This window comes from Leptidea sinapis, chromosome 7 (assembly GCF_905404315.1).
Source record: "Leptidea sinapis chromosome 7, ilLepSina1.1, whole genome shotgun sequence".
NCBI lineage: Eukaryota > Metazoa > Arthropoda > Insecta > Lepidoptera > Pieridae > Leptidea > Leptidea sinapis.
In genome coordinates, this window is record NC_066271.1 from 4,136,495 (window position 1) to 4,158,897 (window position 22,403).

At 38.2% G+C, this 22,403-nt stretch overlaps 1 protein-coding gene across 2 annotated transcripts in view; it reads right to left on the bottom strand.

The window, feature by feature from the left end:
- Positions 1-7,637: 7,637 nt before the first annotated feature.
- Positions 7,638-22,403, bottom strand: part of LOC126965398 (juvenile hormone acid O-methyltransferase) — a 42,238-nt gene continuing 27,472 nt past the window's right edge. For both annotated transcript variants that reach the window (XM_050808997.1, XM_050808998.1), the window contains exons 2-5: positions 14,578-15,126; positions 12,837-13,008; positions 11,949-12,057; positions 7,638-9,746 (exon numbers count right to left, since the gene is read on the bottom strand). In XM_050808997.1, the coding sequence (XP_050664954.1) occupies positions 9,553-9,746; positions 11,949-12,057; positions 12,837-13,008; positions 14,578-14,936 (834 nt within the window). In that variant the 5' untranslated portion in view covers positions 14,937-15,126 and the 3' untranslated portion in view covers positions 7,638-9,552. The remainder of the gene's footprint in view (positions 9,747-11,948; positions 12,058-12,836; positions 13,009-14,577; positions 15,127-22,403) is intronic.

A 22,403-nucleotide genomic window follows, 5' to 3' on the forward strand; every position in this document is an offset into this window, starting at 1 on the left:
CCGTTCACGAGCATAGCTCGAATATATTTTAGGGAAGTGAATGACCCTGCCCACGTCGTCGCCACAAGCAGTGGCATTAAGCGAGCATGACGATGCCTGTCACGAGAACACATATATCAAGTATAAAGGTAAGACCAGGGGCTCTATAATTATCAAAAAGTATAAATTATTACTAATCAGAATATAACAAGATGGTATTCTATGTACAAAATATCTAACTACATTATAAATGATATAATTATTTTATCTGTGCTTGTATCTAAAACTGTCAAAGCAATAATTTCAGATCTATTTACAGATAAATCTATATTATCAGTTGTAACATTGGAAACGAGACACTCATTAAAAATCGATTACCTGCTTACTGTTCAAAAAACTCATATAATTATGGAGTTTTGCTATCAGGTCTGGCGCACCTGAAGAGCTGCAGAATTGTCAGAGATCCAGTGATCAGATCAGCACCACGCGCCACATATTAGAATATCATCCCCACCATCTGGATGACTGGCGGTCCTCCGCAGTGCAGTTCTCAAGAAACTTTCTTACACGTACAACCAAGCTGTGAAATGACCTTGTGCGGTGTTTCAAGGACGATACGTCATGGGTACCTTCAAAAGAAGCGGCCGGCAATGCTCTTGCGATTCTTCTGGTGTTGCAAGAGAATGCGGGTGATGGTGATCACTTAACATCAGGTGACTCGCACGCTCGTTTGTCCTCATCTTTCTAAAGTCGTGAGGTGCCGTCTTAAATGGAGATAATTACAATCGCTAAGTATTCCATCGCAGATGTAGTCAAATGTTTCTTTTGACTTGGCAAGTAATCGTAAAAATTTTCTTCGTTATTTCGTACATCAAAATAATTGCTGAAAAACTCACATCGCTGACTCTGGATCTATAACTTTTGCCCTGTGCTCCCCAGGGGCGTAAAAATAATAGGGGAGCCCCAGGCCTCTAAGGTCTCTTTAGAAGTGGGATAGTCACGCTGCCGTCTTATGACGTCAGTGCAAACGGGCCAGACTCGTCCGGGCTAATTACCACACTCGCAAATAATTCCAGCGTGAAGTAGCGGCCTAGTAGCGCTTTTTCGCATTCGTTTCGGTTAGAGTCGAGGACCGGTGCCCATAACTCTCCTTCTTCCACCAGAGAGATTGTAACGGCTCTAGCAGAGTAGGAGAATCCCTCCCCGAGCATTAGCGCTCGTGCCGCCCGTTGTATTCTGGGCACAGAATCACACATGTCCAAGGACAAACGAAGCAATTACACCACGGGACCTTGCTCCACCTTTAATGGGGACTCTTGCAATATCCGAGGATTCCACTCCCTATATTTCGATCTAACGATAAATCATATTGAGCAAGAGCCCGTGGACGTCTACTGGAGATATCTTCATTAACATACACACATATCCCGGCATGTGGCGAAAAATTTTGCTCAATTTTGTACCCGGGGTGCGTAAAATATTGGTTTAAGAGCCCGTGGACCCCAGACTTACGTCATTTTAAAAGCTGAACGATTGTCAGCGCATGCTCCCAACACCGGTAAGAACGACGGTCCTTTGTGGAATTTGGGTTGCAGTGGCTTTGGCAGGTAAACGATACTAAAGGTGCGTAAAATACCGATCTAAATACATCAGAGAATAAAGTGCGATTTTTCGGTATTACTTTCAGAATATTATAACAAATCACGTTATTCATTGACAGACACTTAATATCGTGGCAACCCCTTGCCAGACACCCTTAATGTTTATGAAATTACACCTATACCTACAAAAATACCTAGGGTGTAGTATTTTTACAATAATCATTACAGAACAATTTAAAAATAAACTTAAACAACTTATTGTTTATCGATTACAACTCCCTTTACAGAAAGCTTATTATCGATAGAAGACGTCCTTACCCTTCGCCCGGACCGCTTACCTGCCAAAGCCACTGGTACCCAAACTCCATAATGGTCCATCGTTCTTACCTGTGTTGGGAGCATACGTTGACAAACTTTCAGCTTTTATAAAATGACGTAGGTCTGGGGTCCACGGGCTCTTAGACCAATATTTTACGCACCCCGGGTACAAAATTGGGCAAAATTTTTCGCCACATGCCGGGGTATGTGTGTATGTTAATGAAGATATCTCCAGTAGACGTCTCGGCAATTTTGATGGTAGGGACCTGAATAGTCTCTGGATGCGTGTCGATTTCAAGGACCACGTCCGCATCTATGCATGTGTCTACAGGTCCCATAGTGGTAACGCAGAAACGGATCATCTCATGTGCTGCGTTCAAATGGCAATCGACGACGTGCTTGCACGGGTCCCTTCCGCTGAAATCGTAATCTTGGGTAATTTCAACAGGCCCCATGCCGAATGGCTTGAGTCACGCACCACACACTACGCAGGGTGATCTGTGCATAATTTTGCAATGGCGTATGGTCTGTCCCAATTGGTGGAGTCACCAACGCGGCTCCCAGATGTAGATTGCCACATGCCGTTCTTATTAGATCTTCTGCGGACTACACATCCCGATAGTTACCAGGACTCTGTCGACGTCCCTTTCAGAACGTCCGACCATTGCCGGGTCAGGAGTGTAGTGCCTATCCGACGGCCATGATGCAGATCACCAGCAACCCTCCGCGTTTGGCACTACAAGACAGCAGATAGGGATAGATAGGATGCGTTCTTTTTTCGCATCCTATCCTTGGGGCAAGGATTGTTTCCCTTCGGATGATGCTAGTGCCTGTGCCGTTGCAGTAGCCGATGTGATACTACAGGCCATGGATATTTTTATACCAAGTTCTGTAGTAGCGATCGGTGGTAGTTCAATGCGTCACTTGAAGCAGCATCTGCAAGTAACAGGCATATTGAACTTGGGCTACGGCGCAGGGCACAAAGGATCTGAACATCAAAGTTCCAAAGAGGGAATAAAACCGTGCCTCTCTCCTTTCTAAGCGGCATATCGCCGATGCGAAGTTGAAGTACGTTGTCATCGGCGAGCAGTTTTCCAGTTACCCGACTGGAACACGCAAGTTCTGGGCGTTGCGTTCTGCTCTTGGTAACCGAGTTCGATTCAGGCAGGCAACGCGAGCACACGTGCCGCGTTATCTGTCCTCCTTCGAATATTTTTATTACCTGCGTTATCGCACTATCTGCTCAGGCCACCTGGGCTAGCTATTGTTATCGCGCGCTATTGTTCGGGACTCTTTGAGTCTCGCACCTGTTACGTTCCTTCGCGGAACGTAGCTTAGTTATTATCTGTGTTATTTAGCCGGTTTTACGATCGTGTTAGTTAGCACCTGTGCTGTGTTTCGCGATTCTGCACGCTAATCGTGTGTGTTTGTGAGTTGCAGTTCGTGCCGTGTGTGTCTTCTCCGCGGGGGCCTGCACAGCGTGCATCGGGGTTCCGGCCCAGCCAGTCTACATCCAGCAAAGCTAAGTCTTAGGCTTAATTATTATTATTAATTTCTTTTAATTTTTGCATATTTTATTATTATTAATAGTATTTTATTAATGTGCAAGTGTACAACTAAACTATAGTTGTCCACTTTATTATTATATTCCCCCTCTGCCTGACTCGGGCAGCGGGGGTTGTCACCCGCTTAACTTAATTAATAACAACCATGGCTTCACCAATGGTTGCCGACGAGGGCCTTCTAAGCGCCCTGCTAGATAAGTTATTTACGGAGAAGATCGCTCCGTTAATTAAGGAAACAATAGATATCCAGACAGCGAAATCCAAAAAATATAAATCGTCATCTGACGTTTCGAGTTCCGACGGGGAATCCGAAATGGAGATAGGTAATGCATCCGACGCAAGTTCCGTGGCCTCGGTCAAACCGAGAAAGGTGATCACCCGATCAGCCCGACCGCCTGTCCTTCAGGCGTACTTTGACGCGCAGGCGACCCCTAAGGTCCCCGCGGTCAGTCCTGACCGCACGGAAGCCCCTCAGGCTTCCAGTGCTTCACCGGCCCAGCCGGAAACCGCTCTACCGTCGAGAGCGGAGAGTGTCGCGTCGGATGCTGACGGCTTCATCACCGTCAGTCGCAAAAAGAAGCGCGGTCGCGAATCGCCTTCTCTTGATGGCACACCCGCCAAGAAAGCCGCGGCCACGACTGGCTCCACTCCCGCGTCCGCGCCCGCGCCCGCTAAATCCCGCGTACCGCCTCCGACCAAGCGCCCGCCTCCTATTTTTATAGGAGACCGAGGCCGCTGGTTAGTTATCAAAAATAGGATCCCGAAGACGCTCTCCTTCCAGGCGAGGGCGTACCAATCTCTCATCAAATTAGAGACCAAAGAGGTAAGCGGACCACCGCGCCCTGACATCTCTTCTTAGAGAGCTGAGTGTGGGTTTCCACACGTACGCCCTGCCTGAGGAGAAGCGTCTGAGGGTCATTATTAGGAACGTCCCCAGAGAGTTAGACGAGGCCGACATTCTGTCGGACCTCAAAGAGCAGGGTTACCCTGTACACGAGGTGCACCGTATGCGCGGAACCACCAACAAACAACCATTTAACATGGTTCTCGTCGTCCTCGACCTCACGCAAGAGGGAAAGGAAATTTTTAATATTAAATCGGTTTGCTCCCTTCAGGGCATCCGGGCCGAAGCTCCTCGCAACCGCGGGGGGCCTGGTCAGTGTCACAGATGCCAGTTATACGGGCACTCGGCAAGCAACTGCGAACACACCCCGAGGTGTGTGAAGTGACTCGGAAAACACGGCACGCCGGAGTGCCCTCGACCAGCGCAATGCGCGGAGCCCCCGGCCTGCGTCTTGTGCGGGGAGAAGGGGCACCCCGCGAGCTATCGCGGGTGTCCCAAGGCACCCAAACACAAGCGTCACCCAGGGCGCCGCCAGCCGCAAGGCAGAGCAGAGAAGGTGGAGTTCACTCCGACCTTCAAACCTGCGCCGTCTCCGAAGGTAAACGCCTGGGCGAGATCTCCTCCGGCTGCCAACGCTGCCACAGAGGCCACTCTCGCGGCCCCCGTGCTCCTCCGGCCACCGCTAGCGTCCCGCCCGGCGGCGGCGGTCCCGCGGTCGAGGCCACCGGCGCCCGCGTCCGCGGCAACAGTTAACAAAGGCGGCAGCACCTTTGCCTTCATGTTCGAACTGTCAGAGCTGTTCGACATTGATGAAATCACAGCCCTGGCCAGCAGGCTCGATGCCGTCCGGGACGACACGCCGTCGCTCCTGCAAGTTATGGCAGACAACGGCAAAATATTCCGTGCCCTCACCGATATAGGGCGAAAGTATAAAAACATTCGCGATGCCTAATTACGTAAGCAGACGGGTTAAACCACATACGCTCCGTATAGCGTATTTTAACGCCCAAAGCCCTAAGCCTCAACTAGACTTGGTGAAGGAGATCGTTCACGCACATCAATTAGACCTATTCTTAGTGCAAGAGACATTTCTAAAACCACGTATACGCGATCCGCGTATCGCTAATTACAACTTAGTCAGAAATGATCGCACCACCCGTATGGGCGGCACCCTCATTTATTTTAAAAGGTCTCTACACTGTATACCTATAGATCCTCCGGTCCTCACTAACATCGAGGCCTCTGCCATCCGAGTCAGTATGGCAAATCACCAGCCGATCACTGTTATTTCAGCTTATCTTCCGCCCAACAAAAAAGTATTATACATAGATATAGAAGCATTACTCGGCCACGGGGCTGCAGTCATAGTGGGCGGCGATCTTAACGCCAAACACTCCAGCTGGAACAGTAGAGCCCCAAATAGAAACGGAATCTTATTAGATTCGCTGACAGACACGCTGAACTTTTCAGTAATAGCACCCGACGAACCAACACATTATCCGGATAACGTCGCGCACCGACCCGACATTCTAGACATTGCGTTACTTAAGAACGTAACGCTCAATGTAAATTCAATCGAGGTTTTTCACGAATTCGAGTCAGACCACCGGCCCGTCGTCCTAAATCTAGGCCCACCGGTTAACTTTCAACCACCGACGAAAACAGTGATCGACTGGCAACGGCTGGAAAAGGATCTCGAGTCTATCAAGTCCGACGACCTTGATCTTATACCGGACGTCATCGACTCGGTCGATACGGCTTACAGTGCTATCTCTCATGTGACGTCACATATAGAGAATAGGATCAAGGCCTGCTCCAGGCAGGTTCCGACGATGCAACCGCATCGCCTAAACCTGCCTCTAGAGGTCAGGAACTTACCCACACAGAAGCACAGAGCCACTAGACTTTACGACAGGTATCCGTCGGTCGAGAATAGGCGCCACCTCCGCTACCTACAGCGGGTGGTACGGGAACGTATCGCGGAACTCCGCGGCGAACGTTGGGACCGCTTGTTCGGCAACCTTAAGCCATCACATGTGGCTTTCTGGAAGCTGCCTCGCGCGTTCAAACAGGAGCCGCCCACTGTCATGCCCCCTTTGGACAGACCGGGACTGCAGCCGGCGCTCGATGACGATGAGAAGGCTGAATGCCTCGCCGATAGTCTCGAGAGTCAGTGCTCTCCAAATGCAGCAGCCGACCCGACATACGTTGACGAAGTTGATCGTGAAGTTGAACGTCGCTCCGCTCTGAGCCCTTCAGGCGATGTAATAAAACCCACCTCTTACGAAGAGGTGAAGCTAATCATTAAGGAGCTTCACTCCAAGAAGGCCCCGGGGCCTGACACTATAAGCAATAGGGTTCTTAAAATCCTACCCTCGACTCTTATTACTTTATTGGTTACCATTTTTAATATTCTATTGTCTAATAGCGCGTTCCCCGAACAATGGAAGGATGCCATTGTTATCGGTATCCCAAAACCCAATAAACCTAAAGCTAATCCGAGTAGCTATAGGCCTATTAGCTTAATTAACTCGATCGGGAAACTTTACGAAAGATTAATTCTCGCGCGTCTTAATCATTACATCGCGGAGCTCAACCTGATACCCGACATACAGTTCGGATTCAGAACCGCTCACTCGTGTCCCAAGCAGGCTCACCGACTCACCTGTACATTCTCGTACGGCGTCAACTTCACGCTACCATGGCAGCCGTGTTTTTCGATGTCGCGAAGGCATTCGACAAGGTATGGCACAACGGCTTAGTATTCAAGCTGTATCAACTGGGAGTGCCAGACAGGCTCGTGCGCATCATACGAGCCTACCTTACTGATCGCACCTTCCGATATCGAGTAGAGGGCACCCTATCCTCACCCAGACCCATCAGGTCTGGCGTGCCACAGGGTTCAGTCCTCTCTCTCACACGGAAAAAGCCGATCTTCTGTGCGCTCTTTTTGCCTCGAACTCGACTCTTGAAGACAAGGAAAAAACACCGGCGACCATCCCACGGTGACAGAGCTCAACTTTTTTTATGAAAATACGGGATGAGACAAGCAGGACGTTCAGCTGATGGTAATTGATATGCCCTGCCCATAACAATGCAGTGCCACTCAGGATTCTTGAATGGCCTAAAATAAATAAAAAGTATTGCACGCGAATATGGATGGCAGTTATCACGTAACACCACGTGACCCGTTAACTCATTCGTCCTCCTTTTCCATAAAAAAATGTTATGATTTGGTCACTTACCCTAGGGGTAAATAAATATATAAATATGTATACCAATACAATGGCTTAAGTATAGGATGAGTTTTATGCAGCTCAAATAAATAAAACCGGGTTATTGACTATTTATTTTTCTAATTTTACTTACTATTGTATGACCAAAATATCCATATTATGCTATTATGTAATACATGTTTTAGTCATTTCATAAATAATTTCTATAATTTCGAATAATAACTTATTTGGTACTATAATATTATCTAAAGGGGTTTTTGCAATACTGAACATTTTCTACAAACAATAAATAGACGTATTTTATATTATGTTCTCTCTTTTTAACTTCAAATAACAGTGTCCATAATATTATATTTATTGTAATGCAGTCTTTTAAATCGTTGATTTTATTAATAAATAGCATGGAATGGCATTTTCTCTTCGATAAAGATTTGACTACTATTTTAAAAGTCCTCGTTAGCAAAAAAGATATGGCCGATGCTGGTCAGCTGTTTCCTATATTTTGACGTTTGATTTTCAATGTCAGTCAGCTTATAATATTAAGCTAGGTGCACATTAGGCTCAACGTCTAATAAAAATTCTCAAATCGAGCGATGAGAATTAATTTTTAAAAGAAATTCGATAAATCTGAACTTATCGATTCAATCGCTTTAAATAAAGTCGCAAATATGAACCGAACGAATAGATATTCATAACACATTTATAACATTGGAAATACTATTCCCATATTGCTCCAGCATAATATAATTAAAAGTTTACCGCGTTTATTTAATAAATTCTTTGCTTTAAATTTATGGAGGGCAGAGGCAACGAGAATCATCGCACATGGGAGAAAAGTTAAAAAGTGTCCAGCTTATGTTGTAAATAATAGTTCAAAATGCTTCCACAGTGGCGCTGGTGTAGGCACAGGGTATGGTATGAAGTATGTATGAATGTAGCTATTGTAAACGAAAAGAAGTATGCCAATTAAAAAAATAATAATATTATTGCCTACTAAAGTAGTAACTTATTGAAAAAATCGTTGTACAAAATAATGTAGTAAATATAACCTTAAAGAATTATTATAGGGAAACGTTCACATAGAGTGATTTTATATTTGGCGCTTTTTTAAGATCCACCCTGATTCTAATGTAGCGCCGTCCTAATTAAACGCATTTTGACGGAAACTTTTTCATAAACACTACCCTCCATATTTAAATTTACATTTTTGACAATTTATCTGTCTGACAGCTATCTGACATTGTGATTTGTCTATGGCTTAAGAAACAATTATGACTAAAGAATTTTATCGAACATTCGATGGGCTTAAAACATATACACACAGTTCTAATATAGGCATGGACTAGTTAAAAAATAAGGACTCCGTGTCACCTTACATAACAGTGTAGCACCAAAACAACCCGATTAACGTGTAAATACATAGCCCCACGCACACACTTACTACTTACACTACAGGCCGATAGGTGGCCATTATGAGAATTGTCATCGTCTGTGACAGATCAGTTTGTGACGTCTCAATAAAATATTTTAAAAATGACGTCGTGCGTTGTGAAAAAGTGTAAAAACGATACTATATAAGTATCTGTGGCCATATATGATTATTTAAGGGAGAAAAAATTGTGTTACTAGTATCCCCCGTAACCGCACACACACTAGCATAACGGTGCTTCACTTGCTAATATCACGGCGCGGAGTCCTTCTTTTTTTACTCGTCCGTGAATATAGGCTTATTATACCGTCATAAGCGTTTTATTATGAATACGACGGTAAGTATTCATCAAAAAGTACTTACATTTAAAATTTGCAAGATAAATAAATAAATAATAATATTTGGATCAAGTAAATAAAAATTTGACTAATCTATAACTTACTTAATAGAACATACATATTTTCTTACTCTCAAAACCAAATTAAACTATCTATAATAAATTAAATCAGTCAAAAATTATCATAAATGTATTGAGAGTTGAAGATTAAATTAATGCTTATTAATTAAAGGTTAGTCTTAATTAAGTAATTAATGTGGTCCGTTTAACACCGTAAACAGTGATGAGATTATAGTTAGTGTTAACTTTCACAGAAGATTCTACATTGTCATCATTCTCTATGAGTTTCATATCTCGCACGACGCTGACATAGTCTTCTAAAAACTCATCGAGACAGTCTTCAGGTAAATTGAAGGGATTTACAGCTTTCACAGCTCCTGAAAAGAAATAGACAATAAATATCATTCAATAGGGTAAATTGATTAACAAAAACGTTTATTTATTAATATATCAATTAAATTTCGATACAAAATTGGTAAAATATCAACGAGTTTTTAAATCTAGTTCACCATATGACAACACAAGACGTGCTGACCCGGTAAACGTTGTTTTGCTTTATAAGTTAAGAGCCCCGCGCCGTGACTGAATTATTAATTATAATACTATTGATATATAATATATTTTATGTAATTTAAATACATATAATTACATAAAATTTAAATACAATTACTTAGTTATAATATTACGGATATATAGGTATTTCTCAGTCATAAAAATATAAGTACCGGATAAGGATAATTACCAACATATCTTCTGCTTGTAAGCTACAAGCTACCTATATCTATACTAATATTATAAAGCTGCAGTGTTTGTTTGTTTGTTTGAACGCGCTAATCTCTGGTACTACTGGTCCGATTTGAATGATTCTTTCAGTGTTGGGTAGTCCATTTATCGAGGAAGGCTATAGGCTATGTTTTTTTTTCAAAATTAGGGATCCGTCATAAAATTGCTATTTTGTAAGACAAGGTGTAAAATCGAAAACCTATTTTTGCGTGCGCTGCAAAAACTATTGACAATAGAACAAAATGATGTACAGGCTATAATATAGGCAATATTTTATTACTTATAAAACTATCGCGTGAATTATACTTTATATGGCAAAACAACGTTTGCCGGGTCAGCTAGTAATTACATAAAATTTAAATACAATTACTTAGTTATAATATTGCGAATATATAGGTATTTCTCAGTCATAAAAATATAAGTACCGGATAAGGATAATTACCAACATATCTTCTGCTTGTAAGCTACAAGCTATCTATATATTATATAAAAGCAGAAACTGACGGACTGATCGATCAACGCACAGCTGAAACCGTTTAATTTATCACAAATATTCCATTAGTGAGGTAGATGTGCAGTAAGAAAGATTTTTTGAAAATTCAATTCTCTACTCTCTCTAATTCTATCCTCTAAGGGGTGAATTAGGGGATAAACGTTTTATGATACTTTTTATTCCATGAACATATTTGCATGAAATATCGTATGAATTGAGTTCGGAAAAAATAATGCGTAAAGTATTTCAGCGTTTTCCAAAATTCAACCCCTAAGAGCGTAAAATACGAAAAGAAAATTTGAAATAAACACACAGGCCCTTAGCAATAGAGACTTAAACCTTCGCAAACGTATTCTTCTTATGACATAGGCTTCCACTAAGGAAAGACTTTTCAAAATTATATCCCATGGGGGTGGAAATTTAACCCCTTAGGGTAAAATAGGGGATGAAAGCTTTTAACAAACGCACAGGCCCTACCTAGTCTTAACCACTGCATTGTAATGGGCAGGGCGTATTAATTACCATCACCTGAACGTCCTCCTCGTCTCATCAATCAAAATTGCAACAGTAGTCGGATTTGCAAAGTAATTCAGAGAAAAAACCATCGAACGAAAATGATTATTACAAACGCTGCTTTACTCGTAACGATGAGAGAATTATGATTGTTTTGTATTTATACACGTGGCAGCATTAGAACTAATATGGCAACACTGGTTATAGCGGATGAAGTCGCGTGTAAGAGCTAGTCATATACTAAAACCTTCTCCGAAACATGCTACAGGTGGTAATAAGGTTTTACCATATTAAGATAATATGGTAAAACCTTATTCCGATCGTTTCAGTAGTTTTCGAAGTATAGTCGAACAAAAAAACAGTTTTGTCCATTCTAGTGAATGTTCTATGGGGAATGTTGGAACCTGAATAGATTTTGGATCTCGACGATCTAGAAACAAATAATCGACGATTTTAACCTTTCCAACGTCTGTACATATTGTGATTGCTAAGAAATAAACGTCATAACTTAAACTGTTTAGCGGAACCGTCCATTCTTCGCCGGCTAAAGCTATTGTTAATGTTAAATAGGTAAATAGCGACCTGTCAAAAGTTTCAAATAAATATTCGATATTGACTTGATATTTCACTTTTAACTTTAACTATGCCAAGGGATACGATGGTGCAACACATCCCGCAGTCTATGTTAAAGTCAGCGTTACTGTTAATGTTAAATTTGACTTTAACCTTAATTATAACAGCTAATATGATGCAACCTAATCTATGTATTATAAATTTGGCGATAACTTACTTTTTAGGGCATCTAATCCGTTATATATAAACGACTTGGCCCGGCACTGTACTTCCACGCTGGAAAAACCAATCTTGCACATCATCCGTCGTATTTCTTTCTCTGGATCCTGTAATAAGCAGTCTAATGATAAACTATGTATATGGTAACCAATAATATTTACCAGTGGAAGGATGCCGGCTAGATTATGGGTACCACAACGTCGCCTATTGCTGCCGTGAAGCAGTAATGTGTAAGCATTATTGTGTTTCAGTCAGAAGGGCGCCGTAGCTAGTGAAATAACTGGGTAGAAGAAACTTGACATCTCATGTCTCAAGGTGACGAGCGCAATTGTAGAGCCGCTCAGAATTTTTGGGATTTTCAAGAATTCTGAGCGGCACTGCATTGTAATGGGCTGGGCGTATCAATTACCATTAGCTGAACGTCCTGGTCGTCTCGTCCCTTATTAACATAAAAAAACAGACATTCAATTCTGCTACATACACTTAAAATAAATAAAAAATGAAAAAGGCAAATTTTAAAGGCGCTTTGGTCGGGTAGAAAGTTATTACTGTAAGCAGGTCTTCATCTACTATTCTCGAAATAATCCTTTCTTTAAAAAAATTCTAAGAATTTAATTTATAATTTATGCGGGTCTCAAACCTGCGACTTCTCGAGTTCCGCTCTTACCAAACTGAGAGTTGAACAAGACATACCAAGATTTACGAACCATGCGTCTCTCGAACGGTTGGCTTAGTTGGTAAGAGCGCTTTGACGGAACCCGAGAGGTCTTGGGTTCGTTTATTAATTTCGGTTACAAATTTAATTTGTATAATAATTAATCACTTTAAAAATAACTAATCCTATGTCACCTAATGACGTGGTTCGTTGGAAAAATATATCTCTTACCTGAGAATCATGGTACGGCGATATGAATTTATCAACATCTTTTAGCCAGTAACGCCATCTATGACTTCTCGCTAAAATCCTGTATACATCAAAGACTGGCATATGACCCAAGAAAACAAGAAGACAGTCCCCACCCTCAGCTAGTAATTTGAAAATATTTCTAAAAGTCACTCTGAAACAATCAGACATATCTATAAATATTATTTATATTATTATTATTATTATGAATCAGAGACAAAAAGCATTATTTTTCATTATAATACTATACACAGGGTGTAAGTAAAGCGCTTCCCAAAACTGACGGGTTGCAATCAAAATAAATACTGAATATTATATTAGCTTATAATAAACTAAATATATTTTTGTTGCTTTAGATCAAAAAGGTATAAATTAAATTAAATCAAATCACATTATTCATGTAGGTCAAGGAAATGCCGCTTATGAATTTCAAAAGTTTCCTTTTCTTTTTATATTTACCGCCAATTCGGAATGGGTTCTTTAATGAGAATAAGTGGCAAGAAACTCATTGTCACTCATTTAAATCCACTTTCTTTTTACAAAATCATTTCATTACAATATATGTAAAGTGATGCAACAAAAATACTCAAACATCAAAACACTCAATGCCTTACACGAGTAAGTCAAAAAAAGTAAATGTAAATTAATCCAATGAAAATTCCACCTTCGCACGACACGCCACAAGTTAGGATATCATCCCCACCATCTGGATGTGTGGTGGTCCTCCACAGTGCGGTTTTCAAGGAGCTTTCTTCCACGTGCTACGAAGCTGTGGAATGAGTTTCCTTGTGCGGTGTTTCCGGGACGATACGACATGGGTACCTTCAAAAAAAGCGCGTACACCTTGCTTAAAGGCCTCTGCTGTTGCAAGAGAATGTGGGCGGCGGTGATCACTTAACACCAGGTGACTCATACGCTCGTTTACCTCCTATTCCATAAAAAATAAATAAACATAAGAACAAGAGTTATTGAGTACAGTAGATGTATCAATCCACACACACCGTAAATAAATAAAGATATTTTGTGAGTATTTAATTAGCGATTATAAAAAAAATTATAATAACTTTAATTTTCCTGCCACCACAAATAGCGCCCGTTCACGAGCATGACACGTGGGCCATAGCAAATCCTTGTACAATAATAGCTGCCAATTTGAGAAGCCCCAGAATTATCTATTTGCAACATGCCGATTTTAGGAGGTACTTCAGTGACAATCTGTATTTCATTTCATTTGATAAAAGCTAGTGTTGACATTAACACCATCGTGAACAAAATATGATCCAGTGTCTGCTCATGCAAAGCTAAGTCCGAATTTATATTGTTATTTTTACCCCCTTTCTATACTTTATAATAATAATAATATTGACACACTTATCACACAAATTATCTTGCCCCAAGTTAAGCATATATAGCCTGTGTTATGTGTTACAAGACAATGATATATTTAATACAATATACTTACTTAAACATACATAAATTCATATAAACATACATAAATACATTTAAACATCCATGACTCGGAAACAAACATCCATATTCATCATATAAATGCTTGCACCTACCGGGATTCGAACCCGGGACCTCTAGCTTTGGTAGCTACTACTGATTTTATTCACGGCCATGAAATCTCAATAAATTAATACAGCTGTGTATTATTGTTAGGTATTTAGGGGCTGTTTAAACAGATTAACAGTTAACACTTTTAGCAAAATTTCATACGTACTCTTGTTGTTTTATCCAATGCAGCGTATAGAAGGAAAACGCGTGGTTAAACACACCCTTCATATCATCCGGCAAATTTCCCGCTATGTCCATCACAATGAACTTAACATAGTCAGAAGTGTGCTTCATATTCGCGTAATCTATCATTTTATCGCTTATATCACAACCGATTAATTGCTTGAAATCGTTTGGCAAAAACTTTCGGAGTATTCCAGTTGTAACACTGCCATCCCCGCATCCGATATCAATAACAGTTTCATAATTTTTCCAATTGAGTTTCTTTTTATATTCCTCCAGACAGTCCAAGGCGTCGCGTTTCTGTAAGGTATTACTCCTTTGATATAACTCCGCATTATTCATTGTATATATGAGATATTTTGTGTGTTTTTTTTTAAATTGAATTATAGTCCCGTGCGCGTGCGATATGTAACCACTCTCTGCGCGGTTTCAACGAGTTGTCTTAACAGGAGCGCTGCCCGTATGTATTTATATGTAGCACCGGCGGAACATCACCCGCTGTTGCATCAACTCCGGACCTTCCGGTACTTCCCTGGTCAAAATATAACACATCAGAAAACACTTTAATACATACAACATAATGGTTAACAGAAATAAAAAACTTTGCTTCGAGTGTTGCCGAATTATGTAACTATTATATCTGCCATTTTTATTAAATACTAGCTGACCCAACAGTCGTTGTTCTCTATAATATAATACATAAAATCATGTTTTTTTTTTATGAATTTGTTAATACCATAACATCAAGAATTATTTCGTAAAATCATTTGAAAATATTCTTTCAATTTGTTTTCTGAACGACGGGGACACATCAAAGGAAAAATTTATACGTTTATATTTATTTTTTTTCGAGAATTTTCATATTTATTCACCTTTTAAACCTTCCCTGGACTTCCACAAATTATTCAAGATCAAATTAAGCCAAATCGGCCCAGACGTTCTCGAAATTTAGCGAGACTAACGAACAGCAATTCATCTATACTAATATTATAAAGCTGCAGTGTTTGTTTGTTTGTTTGAACGCGCTTATCTCTGGTACTACTGGTCCGATTTGAATGATTCTTTCAGTTGGGTAGTCCATTTATCGAGGAAGGCTATAGGCTATGTTTTTTTTTTCAAAATTAGGGATCCGTAATAAAATTGCTATTTTGTAACACAAGGTGTAAAATCGAAAACCTATTTTTGCGTGCGCTGCAAAAACTATTGACAATAGAACAAAATGATGTACAGGCTATAATATAGGAAATACTTTATTACTTATAAAACTATCGCGTGAATTATACTTTATATGGCAAAACAACATTTGCCGGGTCAGCTAGTTTTTATATATATATATAGATTTGACTTTCATTGTAACATAATATACAAGTTTTGTGAAATTTTCTATATAATTTAAACAATGGTTTCGATTCCAAACATTTTGGAGATCCTTTAAATATGCACGCACTAAATTAATTTAATTAATTAAATGCGTCGTCATTATTAGTTATAACTCAAAATATTAACGTAGCATTAATTCAATAACTTGATTGCATTTAAATTCATTACTATTGTAACACTTAGAATTTATAATGCATATGAATTCGTGTTAATTTGTTCATTGAACTTGTTTTGGGTGTCATCAATATACAATATAATGTGTTTTTTTTTATTAAAATTCTCTCATACCATTACCGCTACATTACGTGGGTGTTAATTGTTAAAAAAACACAAGATACCTAAAAAACACAAGATAACGTGTACCTACCAGGAAATAACAATATGGTACTGATCTTCTAAAATAATCATAAAATAAACTAAATATCGCCTTAATTTTTTCAAGTTAAATAAATTGCTTAAAACTGCTTCATATATCTACAAAAACAAATATCAATATATAATACTAGCTGACCCAGCAAACGTTGTATTGCCGCTATTAAAATCGCGATACAAAAGTAAAACTGTTGATCGTAGATGGGTGAAAATTTGAAGTTGTACGTATTTTTTAATGCTGACTCATAATCAAACAAATTTAAAAAAAAATGTAAAAAAAAATATTCGTGGACCTTTAACATTTAGTGGGATGAAAAATAAATGTTGTCCGATTCTAAGACCTACCCAAAATGCACTCAAAATTTCATGAGAATCGGTCAAGGCGTGTCGGAGAAGTTCAATGTTTAACACCATGAAACGAGAATTTTATATATTAGAGAAGATAATATGTAAATTACAAAGCTCTGTATATTTACTCAAAATTCCAAAATTCTGTGTAAAACCTGCCCTTATACATCTTGTTTTTACACAGATAGGTAGAATATGTGTACGTACATACTTTACGATTTTCTGAAGTGATATTTACATATTATTTTCATTCTTAATCCACTCCATTCATATTTCATACACACTAACAACGGCATGTAACAAAGGCTAAGCATAGTTTTATTTAGATATTCCTTTATTGTGAGAATAAAAGACTATTTTCCTGTTCATTGTCGAAAAAATCTTACGACATCACATCCGCAAATACATCTAGAAATATCACAGTTTAAGATCGAAAACATTTGGAACGAGTCAATATTCTTTTGTGATGGGTTGTAGTCCCTGACCTCTATCTATCTACCGATCTACTTTTCAGTATGTTTCTTACAAACGTTGTTTTGTACGTTAGATAATAGACATTTTGCGTAATATTTTTCCAATACATTCAGGTTTTCCAAAAGGAAATACACAGATCCCAAATCTCTCATGTGAATGAACTAACAATATATTTGTTGGTGTTCTCGAGGCTCTATTCATTATCATTTTTCTATAACTATGCAATGTGAATTTAAATAAAGAAATCATTAATTTAGGAAACGTGGCAAAAACTCCAACATTTATTTAGCCTTTACTTCTATATATATAGATGAAAATTGTCTTTATTTGAGGCTCAATCACGCCTTAACCACAGATCGCATCGACGTGAAACTACCACCATTCGATGCGGAATTTATCCTAGATGGTTTATGGCTACTATTTTTTTAAATTCCAACGTTCCTTCTTTAATTTATTTCCTTTTAAAATTCGCCTAGCGAAGCGTGCGGGATCGGCTAGTACTATATAAAATTTAACTTTTTTTATGACTTGTATTTATGTACACACTGTAACTGCTTATAAAATATGTAATTATATATATCCCTAGCACCTAAGACTTTTTTAATGTTAATGTATCACATGTAATTGTTCTAATTCTACCTGTTGTGCTAAATATATAAAATTAAAAAATACTTTTAATAGTTCAAAGGATCATTAGGGGCCGAATTATTTGTGTGCTGTTTTATCGAATAAAATTGTATCTGCCATATTCAAACATAATTTTGGAAAAAGGGCAATTTTATTAGTACTTGATTTAATCAGGAATTGAATTGACGATTCGTATTTTTTTTTTTAATTTTATATGTTTTATAAATAATATTCCAATGCATAAAATATTATCCAGAAGGTATGTAACATATTATCATGACCTTAGTTACTATGAATTACGTGTTCCAACAGACGAATGCAATTCAGTGCGTATTATATGCGTTGAATAATTTCACATCAATACAATCGAAATTTGTTCTTAGCGAACAAGATTTAAGAATAGTTTTCGCTTGTAGTATAATATTTTAGCAATTTTTGGCAGATACTGAACAATCGAAATTGAATCAAACCACACTGACTTACGATCGATTTACGAATGTACGAACTTGTTTTAGTTTTATTTGTCGCGTTTCATTGAAGGTAATATGTGCTCAAATTGAATTATGCTATATTGAACATTATTGCGTACAAGTGAGGGTTATTTTCGGACGGTGTTCGCCGATGAAATTGTCATGCACGGCAGCACGCAAGACCGGGCGCACTCGATCTTCTTTGACCGTTCACGAAAAAGTGCATTGCCCCGGGCTATTGTCGTTTTTTTATGCGTCTTTATTTGCGTCGCGGTAACTATACAGCTGAGTTAGGAATCTTGACCTAGCCTAATAACATATGTGTTGAGTTGCGATCTTTATATTAGACTAGATGATACACCACGACTTTATCCGCGTACATACAGGACAGAGACCGTAATAGAGACTTTTCAATTTAATTTTTTAAAATAAAAGAACACATAACATTTTATGCTGTCGCGACACCTTTTGGTAGTAATGATGTGTTCTAGAAGATCGTAATACAATATTTTATGCTACCATAAATACTTTTCGCAGTGCACGCAATTTAAAGAATATTTTAGGTAATTTTATTACACCTTGGGTTATATGGAGTTTGAGTAAGAATCCCTATACAAATGATTTGAGGTTTCTTTAGTGTTAATTCTGCCAAAATCTGGCACGAGACTGAGAGACTTTTGGCGAGACAACTCGTCCTGAGGATGCCTCGTGTAGAGGCGAAACACGTGTCGAATTGTTTAAAGACAAATATTGGCGGAATTAACACTAAAGAAAACTCAAATCATTTGTATAATTATGGATTTCCGCAAAGTCACGCCTACTTCAATAAATTTTCTAAGAGTCCCTAATTTTTTTGAAAATATAATATGGCCTATGTCACCCGGAGATAGTGTTGCTACCAAACTGTGAAATAATTTTTCAAGTCGGTTCAGTAGTTTCGGAGCCTATTCAATGCAAACAAACAAACAAATCTTTCCTCTTTAAAATATTATTATTAGAGATGATCCACATAAAAAGGAGAATGTATCGCCATAAAAAGACTTTTTAAACCTTGGATACTAACATAAAATCACCTGTAGTATTTTTAAGCCTAGGTACATATAGTGTAAGCGTACTCAACGTTCCAATATCGTCTAATTATATTTAAAAAAAAACAATATATTAACAGATTTTTAAAAAGTCAAAATCATATTAAAACATGGCCGCAAAAATACGCCTCAAAATAAAGAGTACAGACTCAATAGCATTTACTTTAGGACTATAATAATTTTCACAATATTTAATGTGTTCTTCTTGTAGCAAAATCCGTTTTGGCATCAACTGACATATCTATTTTTATGATTTTTATTTTTATGATAATAAGGGACGAGACGAGCAGGACGTTCAGCTGATGGTAATTGATACGGCATACCCATTACAATGCAGTGCCGCTCAGGATTCTTGAAAAACCCAAAAATTCTGAGCGCCACTACAATTGCACTCGTCACCTTGAGACATAAGATGTTAAGCCTCATTTGCCCAGTAATATCACTAGCTACGGCGCCATTCAGACCGAAACACAGTAATGCTTACATATTACTGCTTCACGGCAGAAATAGCACCCATAATCTAGCCGTTTCCTGTGCAAAGGAGCCTCCCACTGGTATATCCGATCATGCATGTTTTTGTCATGGCTGTATAGTTTACACGCCTTTCCTACGTTACCTAATCTAAATAGTTTTTTTATTATGAATATCTTGGACATTTCAAAGTTTTTTTTTATGAAAAAAGGGACGAGACGAGCATGACGTTCAGCTGATGGAAATTGATACGCCCTGCGATGTAGTACCGCTCAGGATTCTTGAAAGCTTAAGTGGCACAACAATTGCGCTCGTCACCTTGAGATATAAGATGTTAAGTCTCATTTGCCCAGTAATTTCACAAGCTACGGCGCCCTTGATACCGAAACACAGTAATATTTACACATTACTGCTTCACGGTAGAAATAGGCGCCGTTGTGGTACCCCTTACCTAGCCGGCATCCTGTTCAAAGGAGCCTCCCACTGGTGTAATTTAAGTAATTTTGAAACTCATTTTTTTTCACCGGGTCAAACAAATTTACCTTAATATAGTTTGAGTATGTTTATTACATCACTTTATTTAGATTGGCAATGAGTTTCTTGAATCTTCTTCTTAACACAGCTTAACATCTTCCGAAGCGGAGGTCATAGATAATTTAAACGTTAAGATAGAGTGCGATAGCTGTGAAAATGTCGATAAAAATTAAGGTTGACAGTTAGCCTCTATTTTGAGCAACGCACGCACACTAACACAAAGTTACATACCAATCCTGAGTGTAAGACGTAGCTTGTAGTATAACATTTTAGCAACACTCACACTAGAGTAATAAACCTGGCCTGTATTCATCGGTTTTCAAGCAGCAAGAGGCTCTATGTTGACGTATAAATTATCAAAGGAGGTAAATAGTAAAATGTATAAGATTTGACATTCATAGATAAGTGTCATATAACTGACTTAAATGAATTAAATGATTTTTATTTGATTTGATTTGATTTGATTCGATTTGATTCGATTCGATTTGATTTGATTTGGTTTGATTTATTTATTTATTTATTTAGAAATACCAACATTTGTTTACATTGATGCGTTATATATTTATAATACAGACTAAATATAATGTATTTAATGTAACAAACAATTACAGTTATCTACCACATGCTTTAATAATTTTCACAAAGTAAATATTAGTTTAAGAGAAAAAAAAAATGTGCTAACAAGTAATAATGGTTAAATGATTTGGTTTTAATTTATTATTATTTAAGATTATTATATATATTATAAAACTAAGAAGTATAATTATTATGACTACATTTTATTCACTAAACTTACATACAAATAATTTACGAACTGTATGGACACATGTCGTGAAATTAATATCGATGTAATCGCTATATATGTTTACCATCTTGCACAGCCTAGGAATAGGAGAGTTCGCTCCAAACATACATCTTCGAACCGGTGGAACTAACGGAATAATTTGCTTCCGGGGACACTATCTATTTTCCATAAGTAATAAATGCCCAAAAGCCAGATTCGTCTTGTGTGGGAAACGGGCCATTACCCTTTATTAAGAAAGTATGTAGGTAAGTTTATAGTGTGTAACAAGACAACGAGTTTTCGGCAGTGTGCACGTCGTAATCTAAACTTGAAATTCAAGGACAAAGTTTAAAACCGACAAAAAATTCAAGTTGATGCATCATATGCTTAATGCAAGTGCAATGTACGTAGTGTACGTAGAACGGTTTTGATCCTTTTAATATTTAACTAGCGTTCTGTTCCAGTTTCAACCAGATTAACTTTTAAATCAAGACATAGTGTTCGACTGACACAAATTTAAATACGATATACTTAATATTTCAAACTCTTTTATTTAAACGTATAATAATAATATATAATATACAAGCTGACCCGACAGACATTGTTCTGTAGATAATAAAAAACTGTTTTATAGGAATTTTCCAATAATATTTCAAAACATCAAGAATTGTTTCATAAAAAATGCTTCGTGTTGATAACAATGAAATTGTGTCACAACGGAACTGTCAAATCGTGCGTTACTGAATTCTCCCATAGAAAATATGTCCGTACACAACAAATATTGAAAATATAAACAATTATGGGTCCCAAATCAAAATAAAAACTATCCTATCTCTCAAGTTGGACCAAACTGCACTCCATGAAGTAATCCGCATTAAATTAGTTTAGGAGTCCATAGCGGACAAATAATTTATATATATTAAGATTTAAAGTTTTTAGCGGACAAATTCAAATTATATTTGAATATTTTTATTCAAATTAGGATTTAAAATCACTTATTGAACGTCAAAAATATTAGAACGTTAAAAAACAAAACATAAAGAAAGTACTTATAATATTATTAACGACGCAAAATAAAATTTTCGCAATTACCAATTTGAACCTTCCAACAATATAAGAAAATTCAATAAGAAAGAAATCTTTCCAAATTTTTACCCACTTAAAAAAGGAGGATTCTTCTCCGATACATGATTCTTCTATAATATTTGCCAATTGTTCCCATAAAAATTGGACATAATTTGACCCATTAGTGATAATTTTT